The sequence below is a fragment of the Neolamprologus brichardi genome, chromosome 9 (assembly GCF_056152115.1).
Source record: "Neolamprologus brichardi isolate AB-2024 chromosome 9, ASM5615211v1, whole genome shotgun sequence".
In the NCBI taxonomy this organism is placed as follows: domain Eukaryota; kingdom Metazoa; phylum Chordata; class Actinopteri; order Cichliformes; family Cichlidae; genus Neolamprologus; species Neolamprologus brichardi.
In genome coordinates, this window is record NC_142112.1 from 12,616,760 (window position 1) to 12,630,005 (window position 13,246).

Sequence of the window (13,246 nt, forward strand, 5' to 3'; positions counted from 1 at the left end):
TGACTAAAAGCCGCAGGTGTTTCAATGTTGACTTATCATATGTAAGAGAATATGCACAAAGGGAATTGTCAGTAAAGAGACGGCTGTTTGGAGACACACCCCTTTTATTAATATTTTGAAAAACAAGTTAGGGGTACATATTTGCATAACTTTTTAGGTATATGTACAAGTAGCGGTAATTACAAGTACAAAACATGTACTGTGCTTCATAAACGAGTAACAAATGTAGTACATAACAATAACCTACAGCACACCAGAAAAATAGATTCGGACTACCTTTTAGGCTCAGGCGCAGTGACACAGTTTTAACAAGAAGAAAAGTCAGTCATTCACCACCATCTTTCTCTTCTTCCTGCGCACTAAAACCTAAACTAAAGTCCTCTTCTCCGGTGTCAGATACGAACAGGCTCAGGATGGCTTCGTCATCCACTCTCCGCTTCTCTCCTTCGTTGTCACTTTCAAAACCAAACAAATCCTCGTTGTCAGTGTCAGAGTCGAACACCCTCTGAAGGGCCGTGGCGGTGTCCTCCTCTCCTCCATCATGCAGCAGTCCAGCCCTTCGAAATCCGTTGGTGATCATGGATGTTTTCACACTTTTCCACGCTGTCAGATTCCACCGGTGGAGTTGAGCATATCTTGCTTTTCGCAAGTTTATTGCCGCTCATCATCCACACCTCCCGCTGAACGCGTAGGCTACTTTGAAGTTTGTTTTTCGCGCTACTTGTACGGCACTACGTTGCCTGGCGGATGGACATGTGACCAACTTACCACTCTTGAACCCCGATACTTTGTGTCTGATCACATACCCTTCCGCCAGGCAACGTAGTGCCGTACAACAGCGGAACAAATAAAACAAATCCTCTTACGATATGACAAAAATCATGGACAATCCATAGAAAAGCCGCACCTGACTAAAAGCCGCAGGGTTCAAAGCTTGTGCAAAAAGTAGCGGCTTATAGCCCGACAATTACGGTACTTGTTTCCACAACCGGGCAGTTTTGCTTCCCTTTCTTTCACGAGTTATATTTACAGTAAGAGTTCAAGCCTTAAGCAACCTGGAACAACTTCAATGTCTTGCCTTGGCTGACACTGTGGTCACTTCTGTGTGCATCTATTTGAATGCAATTCTTGTAGTGACAGGCAGAGATGGAAATAAGGCTGAAGGAGGATGAAGAGCCACCTGCTTGCTGACACGGTCCACAGTGCAAACCCGCGCTCGGCAGTCACCTGCCTCTCCGTCACATTCCTCACCTGATCTATTTCTGGAGTGCATGTTAGTGGAGAGGACCCACGATCAGTTTGCAAAATTGTGTTATCTATCACATGAAAAGCAGAATTTCTCACGGAGATCTCCATAACAGGCACACACAGCGATGCGTGTTATTTAATCAACATGGATTTCTAAGTGATTGAATTCCAGGAGAAATATATTCCACGTTTGCTAACAGCGTGTTCTCTCGGAGCTTTCTCCCAATTAGTCGCTGTGACATTTTCAAAACAAATCATCACCTTCATACCAAACTGTAGAGGGAAACTTGCCAGGCCTGACAAATGCCCGTCTAGTTTGTGAATATCTCCTCTGTGCCGTACAGTCGGTTGCGGTGTCGGGAATTAGATGTCTTCAAGGGAGTTTGGAGCGATGGATTAAATCTCTATTTAGAGCTGGTGATTGCCAGAAATGGAAGGTCCTCTAGAACTGATCAACAAACAAGGCTTCAGCATCCTCCGGCCATATACAAGCCCCCCCTCTAAGCCTTTCCCTTCCATATTCTCTGCTGTCTGCCCTGTATGCCTCACACTCCCCTCTTTTCCTTTCATCTTCTTGTGAAAATTCATTAGGTACTGTACGCATGTCTTCCAGGCTTCGAAGGACGTTGATAAAACACTGCATGCGCAACCTTAATCAGCTTGATCCACTTGATGTAGAGCTGAAGTGAGGTGGGTCTATATCTCTCTCACGCTCGCGTCTTCCTTCTTTCTCTCTCTCTCGATATGCTTTCAGGCTGTTTGCTTTCTTAAATGAATGTAATGGTACAAACGGAGGATAAATTGCCTTTCTGTGCGCTCCATCTCATCACATCCATCCCACAGGGCCCTTTCCAAAGTGGTAGGTTAAAAACAAAAGAGAGAAAAAAAAAAGAAGAAGAAGAAGAAAAAAAAAAAGAATGAAAACAGACCAGGAAAATAATTCACTTGCCTTGCCTGGGAGATACTCATTGCTATCTGTGTGGAAACCCCTGCGATAAGGCTGATGTGCATTTGGTGCATTAGGCCTCCTGCACTATCGCCGCTGCACAGAGCGGGCTGGGAGAAAAGGGCAAAAGTCTGTGCGCAAATGTGTGTCTTTGTGTTGGAGCTGTCCCCTCATTTTGTAACCTATCTACAGATATTACGTGGGGCTTTTCCGAAGCCGTACAGGGACTGAAACGTCTAAAAAGCTGTGTGCACAGATTGTCCTGTGGGTACAGCTAGCTGAGCGCCTTGAGGATTCACCCGAGGACTCATCCATTTCACCCTCAGTGCTCTTAACAATACCTAACATTCCAGATTAAGGAACAGGGAATACGCCTTACAATTACTGAGGCACTAATATCAAAGCTACACACAGACACTCAGGGAAAAGAATGGAAAACTCACAAGGATTTTTTCTCAGAGACTAAATGCTTCCAAGGCTCTGAGACTCAAACTGGACTGACAAAAAGAAACCAAACACCGTTATGTGACTAACTGCTTTAACAGCAAGTCAGTAAAGCGTAATTCGTCACAGCTAATGTATGTGTCTCATTAAAGCAAAACTGTTCCTTGATGCTAGACATATCAATCCGACTCCCTCGGGGACACGAAGAAAATGTTATTAGCGGCTCACGAGACGTTATTAAAGCCTTAACGCCGTTACAAGGGTCGTAAAAGATTCATTTGTTTACCAGTGAATTATTGAGAGGTAGGATTTAATCAAAGCTACAGATGTTGCAGTCAGAAAGTGTTGTTAATCTCGCTTTGATTGCGTCTAAATGAAAATATAGACTATAAAAATCACAGAGACTGATTGCAGATTGTAGAGTTAATTACAGTCGCCAAAATAAGAGAGCAAACAATAAAAAAGTGATTACTTCAGACTGATTCAGCGATCATCGTGGGGTGGGGGGGCTTTGCCGTTCAATAAGAACTTACTCTTCATCTGCGTTACTCTAATAGAGTCATCCAGCGGTCCATTCAGACACTACAGCACGTAACACAACTGAAGATGGTGCATCTGTGTTGGATTGTGACTCATCTGAAGACAATGACATAACAGCTTCACTGCCCTGTGGTTATGAACCAACTTGGCGCTGGGGTCTCAACGTTTCCCACATTAAAAGTCAACATCTTTGAGCAGAATCACGAGGCAATGATGGGAGGGGATGCTCAGAAAATGTTCCTTTGAGATGAAAAGCCTGACCTTTTTATCAGCAGCAGAAAATGCATTAGCAGCCTCATAATTCAATTTCGCGACCACGCAAAGTGGAGGATTTGACTGAGTTTCAGTGCGGCGAGAGCGAGGAGGAAAACACGGCGCTGAGTGTTTCTTTGGGTTGTTTTCCTCTCTTTGCTGCTTGCTTGCCAAACTCTTCAGAGCTGCTGAGTTGCAGAGGACTTCAAGGGCTTTGCACAGCTAAGCGCTGTATCGTTTCTCCACCCGCCGTCGCCGCCACCGCCACCACCTCTTCTTCTGTGTCTCCCTGACTCTATCTTGCCCGTGCTCTAAGAGGCTTTAGAAAGTCAACTGGGTAATGGGAGCAGCAGTCAATCAAATTGCACTCTCAAAGGTGATGCTTTGTTTCACGCCCGCTTCCCAAAAACCCCGTGGAGCCTGGCACCTGTCAGGTTGTCGTTCTGAAACGCAGCATCCAGTTCCAGTCACCCAAACCACCCGGTCCCTTGGCAGATGGAAGGGTTGACTTGTCAACCGCCTGTCGAGAAATGAGGTCATTCCATTTTGCTAGGTCTTACCTTTTTTTTTTTTTTTTTTTAATAAGGTGAAACGAAACAAACTTAAAAGGAAACGCTGTTCGGGTGTTTACGTCTGCCTCACTCTCACGTAAGCTGAGCAATTTACTCTGTGTGCAGTGTGACAAATGATATTTACCTTTACTTTATATAAGGCGTTAACAAAACTGAACATAAATAAATCCCAGCTGTCTATTGGTGCCCTTCAGTTTTACTAAGTCTGACAGCATTGTCAAAACAGCACTGGAGCTGCCAGGTCTAATAACATGGAGGTAAGTAATAAATTGTCAAATGAGCTCTTGTTGTACCGTGATCTCACGGAGGAACAGTAAAACTTGATACGACAGCACGGGCGGGATCTCTGGACGCCCACACCGACCAGGGGTCCTCGTATCTCTAAGGGTTTTATAGGCTCAGGTCTGACTCATTCCAGCTTTACAGTCACAGTGACCTTCCTATTAGAGCTCCATTACCAAAGGTCTATTAGAGAGAGGGGAGCATACCCAGGCTATTTTTCCAGCTGTGGCCTCGTCTTATGAACTGTAGTAGATAAACAAGTATGCAGCTTTGTTAGCTGCGCAGAGTCACGGGTGAATTAAGGCATTAAATGAAAGCACTTGTATGTAAAAACAAGAAGTAAAAGTGAGTCATAGACGCAAAACCAAAATCTACAGAAAACAGGATCTGCAAGCAGCTGGACACCAACTCCTCTGAAAAGGACCACCACCCAAAACCAAACCAAAGGGCCACTAAGCAGCTCTGCTTAGTTTACTGAAGCTAAAGAAAGATTTTCCATCTAATTAAACCTATTTTGCTGTAATGAGTGTTTCTTCTAGATTCAACTCTTTTGAATCTTCGTGTATTTATACACCCCTTTTCCTCGTCTCCCTCCGCTCACCTCCAACAGATTGCAGTGGATAGCCGCCCCTCCCTGAACCTGGTTCTGCTGAAGGTTTCTTTCTGTTAAAAGGGAGTTCTTCGTTCCCTTTGTCACCGAGTGCTTGCTCTTGGGCATGTGCTCTCAGATTGTTGGGGTTTTCTCTGTATTACTGTAGGGTCTTTACATTGCAGCCTTGAGGCCTGCTGTTTCGATTGTGTGCTATATGAATAAAACTGAATGGAACTGAATTTGATTAAAGTTCTGAGACGATGTTAAACAGACAAGTGGGAACTTAGACTCCTGGACGCATGAGGATTGTTTCAAAGCTACGCAAATGAGTGAAGGAAGAAAGAAAACTAATCGGCTAAGTGTCTGTGAAGGTTCTCAGTCATCCAGGTCATCGTAGTCAAAGGAGCTTGCAAAGAAAAGCGTCTGGACTTCTTTAAGTTACTTGAAGACGTTTCACCTCTCATCCGAGAGGCTTCTTCAGTTCTAAGGTCAAATGGTGGAGAGTCCCAGATATAAACCTAGTGGGAGTATCCCCCCACAGAGGGACAAAAGGACCCCCTGATGATCCTCTAATCGCCTGAGCCAAGGTGTGGAACTGGGTGTGGGTCCCAATCAGCCAGAGTTTCGGGTGAGTTCATTGTGAAACCTGGCCCCACCTTATCATGCGAATTCCTGAGGTCAGATGGCCCAGGGTGTGACTCTCCACCATTTGACCTTAGAACTGAAGAAGCTTCTCGGATGAGAGGTGAAATGTCTTCAAGTAACTTAAAGAAGTCCAGACGCTTTTCTTTGCAAGCTCCTTTGACTAATCGGCTAAGGCAGGTTCATATATAAGTTCTGTCTCTGTTGAGTATTTAATATGTTTTGTTTTGTAGGCTTTATTTTGATTGGTACATATGGTCTTAGCTAATAATAACCAAATTCTCTTTTCTTGGTTCCTGACAAGATTTATGCAACCGTGCCTTGCTTCTAGTGATCATATGAAAATCAGGAGTTCTGACATCGTATTAATCACATATAGTATTATTTACTTGCCGGTATTTATTTGCTGGTCACAAATAAACTGCTTGTTTTAAAATGTTCTTATGCAACATGCCTTTTGGCATGACATGCAATAAATGTGTTTATCTTTTTAGACAGTGTATACTGTTCCACACTACAGATGCTTTTTGTTATGAAGTGCACAGGGTCATGTGGTAGAAATTGATCAGGTTAAAAGGCAATGATGCGTTTTTTTTATATAGCAGTTCTAACCGCAGACCTCAACTCTGTCAGAGTATCACTCAAACAACCGCGTAAAACAGGATCCTTAATCTGCCGCTTTGATCACAGTGTGTTTCTCCTGGGCCTCCTCAGAAGGAAGTAACAGTATCCAGGTCAGGGTTAAATGCTGCTCATTCTTCTCTTTCATACTGAAAACTGACATCCACGAATGAGCCGAGCTCAATGAACAATATTCAACTTTTCTTTCCTTTTTTTTTTCTTCGCCTCATACACGAACTTCATGTCATCGCTGCCGATGCTCCAAAATAAGAGGTGTGTCAGAAGTGTCAGGATTAAAAAGTGAAGAAAGAAAGTGTAAGTCATATAACTGCAAGGTAAATCAAAAGTTCTCACTCCAATCTCGCTGCCTCGATACATGGATTAGTCAGAAATGATTGTAAATTATGTTGTGCCTGCGCCCTATTCTTGACAATGAAAGTTCCATTAAGTTTAATTTAGAAATGCAAATTACTGTTTATGTTTGTTATGATAGACAAGTGACAGGAGTCTTGAAATGCAGATGTGTTGCTAGCTCTCTTTTTTTTCTTTCAAATTGCAAATAGAAAGCGTCTGAGCGAAATAAGAACCAGAGAATATTATTATTCTCAAAGGCAGAAAGGCAAATATTACATGCATTCAAGCTTTGGCTGGAATACACAAGATATGCAAAGCAGCAAGAGGTGCAAAACACAAATGCACTGTTGAACATGGAGTGCACATTTCCAATCAATTCACAACATTTGCGACGCCTAATCCCATCCCTACATAGAAGAAAATCCATACTGTGCTATCAGTACTCAAGGCTCAGACCCCAAACTTACTGTAAGCTTGGATTTATGATTAACATGCACCTGTCAGGGTCCCTGTGCCTACCCGGTCGGCTCAGTATGGCTACATATGTTTTTATATTCTTTTTTGTTCCTGCTCTCTCCCTTCCCCTCTTTCCCTCCTCCCTCTGCCTGGGCGGAGCTCACCTGTGGGCTCCTGCCCTTGGCCCACGCACCTGGTCGCAATCACGCACCTGTGGCTCATCACGAGTGTTCCAGCTCCTTTATAAGATGGCAGCTCTGTGTTTCTCGTCGCTGGACCGTTGCCGACCCTCGTCAGTGTAACCCCAGCTCAGTTAACTCTAGAGTGTTTTCACAGCGATCTTCCTTTGGAATCCCTTCGTGTCTCTGTGTACAGATTCCCTGGACCAACCCCTGTGTTACCTGAGTGATTGGAGTGTGAAGAGGAGCGTGAGGAGTAGACGGAGTGTGTGTGTGTGTGACTTTCGGCGTCTTTCCCGTTCGTGTGTGGACCCCCGGAGCCCGGCTTTCCCCTCACTTTTGTAAATAATCCCCTGGTGTATCATAATAAAGACTCTTGTGCTTTCACGACCTAGAGCCTGCGCGTGAGTCCGTTCAGTGCCGTTGTGACAGCACCACTATGAAGGCATTAGATGCTGAGATAAACATGTAAAGATGTGTCCAAAACACCGCTATAACAAGAGAAAGGAGGAAGAAAAGACAGAAGAGTTGACAATCAGACCCATCATACAGGGAAACAGTTGCTTTCTCAGAGATGATCAATAAGCAGATTGATGGTTAAATGTCCTTTTCTGGCAGTTAAGTCGTTCACATGGTTGTCTCACACTGAGGCTTTCACACTGTATCCCTGCACGGAGCGTCTCGAGTGCATCACTGACCAGCATGTTGTGATCTGACTACACACAGCTGCTGAAAACCAATCAAACATTCTTTATTCACCATCAGTTCCTCCATAAGAAGTTTGCAGTTGCTATGACTACAAAAACACTACCTGTAGAAACGTGCAGACATAACCTTGACTTTAAAAATATGAATCAGTGGCTTTTATCCATACCTATGGATGTTTTGGTAAATGGATTAAATCAGCGATCACAGGAAACAGACAACTTCCTCATCTCTACTGACAGAGATTCCTCCTCCTTAAACAAATAGACACACACAGGGAGTATGTCTGTAAAGGTTCTCGGTCATCCAGGTCATCGTAGTCAAAGGAGCTTGCAAAGAAAAGCGTCTGGACTTCTTTAAGTTACTTGAAGACGTTTCGCCTCTCATCCGAGAAGCTTCTTCAGTTCTACGGTCAAATGGTGGAGAGTCCCAGATATAACCCTAGTGGGAGTTTCCCCCCACAGAGGGACAAAAGGACCCCCTGATGATCCTCTAATCACCTGAGCCAAGGTATGAAACTGGGTGTGGGTCCCAATCAGCCAGAGTTTCGGGTGAGTTCATTGTGAAACCTGAGTGAAAGGAGTGAAAGAAGCCATCTATGTCCACTGTGAACGACCATCTTTGAACAGAGGCGGTGGTTTACGACACCAACTCTCTGCCATCTATAATCCAGTTTTGAGTTCCCTCCCCAGACGCCTTAACGCCCACTCACATCCTGGGCCATCTGACCTCAGGAATTCGCATGATAAGGTGGGGCCAGGTTTCACAACGAACTCACCCGAAACTCTGGCTGATTGGGACCCACACCCAGTTTCACACCTTGGCTCAGGTGATTAGAGGATCATCAGGGGGTCCTTTTGTCCCTCTGTGGGGGGGATACTCCCACTAGGTTTATATCTGGGACTCCCCACCATTTGCCCTTAGAACTGAAGAAGCTTTTCAGATGAGAGGTGAAACGTCTTCAAGCAACTTAAAGAAGTCCAGACGCTTTTCTTTGCAAGCTCCTTTGACACACACAGGGAGTTGGTTCAGCCTCCTCCGACACTAAAAGCCGATTTAGCTGATCTACAGCGACACTTGGTTGAGCCTATGACGTAACCTAGGCGAGCAACGATGCTTGTGCTTTGTGCTTTCTTGTTAACTACCTTGTGGTCGTGTCCCAGTGTTTTATATGCAGTGCTAGCCACGAGAGGATCAAATAAAATGCTGGGATTTCTGTTTTTTTTCCCCCTCCTGAGTTGCCACCCTTTGTTGCAGTCAGACTTTCTTCAGTTTTTTTTTTTACTTCTGTGTACATTCCTTCACATCTATTCTGAAACTATCCACTTGTGAGCTACGACAATTCTCTCTAATAATTGATCCCATTGATCCATTCAAAAAAAACGCAGTGCAAAAGTAGCCTGAAACACACAGGAGGAATGTAACATACTCACAGTAGTTGCAGGATGTGTTAAGGCTACGTGTAGTTACATTTCCATGATATGCCATAGTGATTTGTGATTACGTTGGATCCCCTGTTAACACATACGTGCCTAGAAGTGAAAGGTCACGTGCCCCCAAGTGACAGCTGCCAATCACAGGATGTGGGAATTATCCAGCGCCCTAAGGTTACGGGAGACCATGAGAATAGCAGGCTCCTAATGTGACCGCACTGACTGGTGAGAACTCTCGATTGCTAAACACACAATACAACTGAGCTGAAAAACTAGCATTTTTTTGAGCTGGCAAACAATATTTAACCACTTTTATTTACAATGATTTTCACAGGGGGATTTACTGCGTGCTTTGTCCCACAAGGCCTTCTCTTCTTTAAATTTAAAAAATAAACAGAAAAGAAAGAAAGAAAAGAACTCTACTTTTGAATCACAGCAACAAATTAAAACACACACACACGATGGCTTCACACTGGATTTTTGGCACCTATTAAAAGAGTAATATCAAACATGGCATTGTCTTCACATCAAATATTTATATTAAAGCAGACTTCCCTCCTTTGTCTAGAAAGCCGGTATAATGTGCATGTCTGGAAAGGGATGTGAGAAGTCATGGAGTATTACCTGTGATCCCAGAGTAATGGAAAGAAAAAAAAGTGCAACTGCTTGATGTGGAATTGTAACACATGGAGAATTACTGATAATCTGCTGTTGTTCCTTCACCTCGGTGCTTGCACGGAGGAATGTCTTGTGGGACGGAGCGTGCAGTGAAACCTCGTGTGAAATCCATTGTTTTTCTGCAAAGTACGAGTCACCCACGACAAGTACAAGCGAACAAATACAATCACATTACTGTGTGTAAATTATAGATGAGGTGTAAAGCAACTACACTGATGCAAAGGCGCAATGCTAGTTAGTGTCGTTTGAATGAACAAGAAAGATATGGAGTTTAAAAAAAAAGCACTGCTTTTTGGGGCATCCTTTACCTGTCTGGAGCTGTGGGGCGTCCATTGCGAGGCTTGTTGACCTGGGCGTACAGCGCCTCCAGGGGAGGACCGTTGTCTTGAAGGTTCAGGGAAGGAGGATGCGGGCTCAGAGGACTCTGGGGGAGATGGTAGGGGTGGCTGTAGGGGTCTATGGTGCTGCTGTCTATTGACGAGCACAGCGATCCGATGCCGGCGTACGTGTGGTCCTCGTCTGAGCTGAACGTGCGGCTGACGACATCTTGGATCTCTGCGTACTCTCTCTCTTTTGCCTGCTTCTCACGGAGTTCCCGCGTCTTGGCCTGTATTCTGTCGGGAACACAATGAAGGGAAAATTTCAGGCAGGAGTTCTGAATTAGTGTGCAAAAACGCAACAAAATATTTTAAGGATTTAGTAGTTTTGAGTTATAAAGGTTATTTCAAGATATGCAAATAATGATTCATTCTGCTTCTGAAGCTGAAATGTATCATACATATATAATAAGGAAGTAATGAGATAAAGCAACGCAGCTTACAGCAAACTTTCACATATTGATGATATATAAGGAGGAGATTCTCAGAGGTAATCCTCTAAAGTGGCTTTCTTCTCTCGGCCCTCTAACAAAATAAGGTAGGAGGGAAACAGTTAGGCCTCATCTACGTCCTTCCTGCCCCTTCCTTCCTCTCCATGCGGCTGCTCTCCGCAGGATCACTTCCACAGAGCAGCCCCTTTCACGGGGCTTTCCTGTGTCAGAGAGGGGTTCCATGTGAATGCCCGTCTGTCTGCAACTAACAAGGCTCGGTCAGGGTGCTGCACGGGAGGGAGGAGAGCTTGCTTTGTGGGAGAAGAGGGTTGTACAGTGAGGCGAAGAGAGGAAAAGGGGTGAGGACAGCAGGAGGAGGAGGAAGGAGGGAGGGCACCTCCCACTGTGGTGACCCTGGCAGCAGCCACTGCACTGCTCACTGGTTCCAGATGTTGTATGTGCTGCGGGGTAACTCGCTCATCCACACACGCACAAGCACGCTGCCTCCCACCCGTGCTACGTCTCCCTCTTACCTCAGGTCATAACCGACCTCTGATCCCCAACTGCGGCTCCTCGCAGATGATTGGCAGGTTTCGAAAGGAACTAGAACCCCCACACCCCCCACAGAAGTCTCCATCTCATGTGTGTGTATTTTAATAACAGTAATCACATTTCAAACAATCACCATTTTTCAGTGCTGGATTAACCCAATTCCCTCTTCCAACCCGTAGAACGCCTTGTTTATTTTTAGCTGTCCAAAATCCCATTTTCTCAGCATTATCTGCAGAATGAGATTTTGATGGAGTCCTGATGCAATGTTGCATGATGTGCAGTCATCTATAAAGCCCCGAAGCTAGTTTGGTGTATTTTTGCATGGCTCTGTACGAGGTAAAAAATGGAAATGATCGGCTTAGCTGTGTGTAGTTGTCAGAAAGTCCAACAAGGGAGGGAAGAAAAAAAAGACACTAAATCCCAGAAGCCTTTTCACCTGCCATCTGGCTAAAGTGATGTCAGATCTCTGCCAGGAAGGACCAGACAATGATGTTACCACAGGTTCACGGAAGTCCACTGGGATCTCAAGACCCTCTGGCATTTTATGGACTAATCAGATTCATAAAAACGGCAATATTGACATTTGGGATGAGATAATGGCCGGGGCTAGACTGGCGACATCAAGCTAAAAGAGAGAGACTTCTCCTCCAGGCCTCAGGAGTCCAGCATGGATAAGGCTAATAGGTGCATTTCAATAAGACGATCTTAACAAGCAAAACCAGCAAAATTATGAGTCATGCTGCTGCTGCCACTGGCTTTATTACATCTGCATCCCTTCTGTGTTGTAACTTTGTTGCTTTTATGTAATAAAAATGTGTTCCAAAAAAAAAAAAGGCTTTCATTTCAGCATATCTAATGCTTAATTTTTCATGGGCAAAGCCACGGCTCGTCTGGTTGTAGGAAAGATTTGTTTGCGTGTTTTAGGAGAAAACATATCAGCAATCCAAACCTGTTGCTCTGCTGTCAAAGCAAGACTAATCTTTTGGATGTCGGACAGAAAAAGGCTGGGTTGTGACGCGGCGTTGAGTTTTCATCTGTGGCCAGGTGGCAGCGGCTTTTCTCTGTGCCAAGCTGAGATTTGAAACGTGACTACTGGAAATGTAGCAGATGTAAAGTGTGCGTTAATGTACATTTTGCATTATGAACTTTAAACACACTGATGTGTCTCCAGTTTCTGCTACTGCGGTGTCGTCCGGCACTGCAAAAACACTCAAATACCTCAACAACTACTTGATGGAATAACATCAAAATATGTTGGGAAATATTTGCAAAACCAGGAGAATGAACTGGAACAAGACACTGACAGGCGTGTGTGTGTGTTTGAAATTTGAAGCTTCGAGTGAAATGTCTTACACGAACCTCTTTTACCATAGAGACATCCCACAACACAATATTATCACAATACTTCACCCACGATGTGACGTTACAGCGACATTTTGTGATATGCTGAGTATTGTGCTAACATATATTGTGATTTATTGCTTTTTTTTCCAACAGCAAATTATGTCCTCGAGATTAAACTTTGTCAGTATGTGTTTGATCTAATAAAAGAAAATTATCTCACTGCAGTTTTATTTTTTTGCTAAAAAATGAGATTGTCAAGCACATTTACAGTTCTATAGGAATATCACTAAAAACAACGAGCTGACAGCCGGTGCTCGTATATATGTCGGGATGTATGTATGCATGTGTGGAAGAGCATGTCCTCTTTTAGGATTTTCTGATTTGGATGTTTGTCAGCGAACATTTTCTCAGGGTGGTGGATGAGATGAGCCCTTTTGTTTGTAACATTCCCAGATATTATTATTTTAATGTATTTAGTAAAGTATCCATATATATGGCGTCTGTATCAATAGATGCATGGCCCAATCCTGGTCTTTGTCTCCTTAATGATACCTCTGAAATCTCCTTGAAACAAATACAATGCAAGACTAAGACGTAA

The 13,246-nt window shown here is 44.1% G+C and overlaps 1 protein-coding gene across 1 annotated transcript in view; it reads right to left on the reverse strand.

The window, feature by feature from the left end:
* The window catches only part of LOC102796224 (partitioning defective 3 homolog), a 381,329-nt gene that overhangs the window by 75,502 nt on the left and 292,581 nt on the right, over positions 1 to 13,246 (reverse strand). The window contains exon 21 of the mRNA XM_087845929.1: positions 10,253 to 10,558. Coding sequence (XP_087702055.1) covers positions 10,253 to 10,558 — 306 coding nt within the window. The remainder of the gene's footprint in view (positions 1 to 10,252; positions 10,559 to 13,246) is intronic.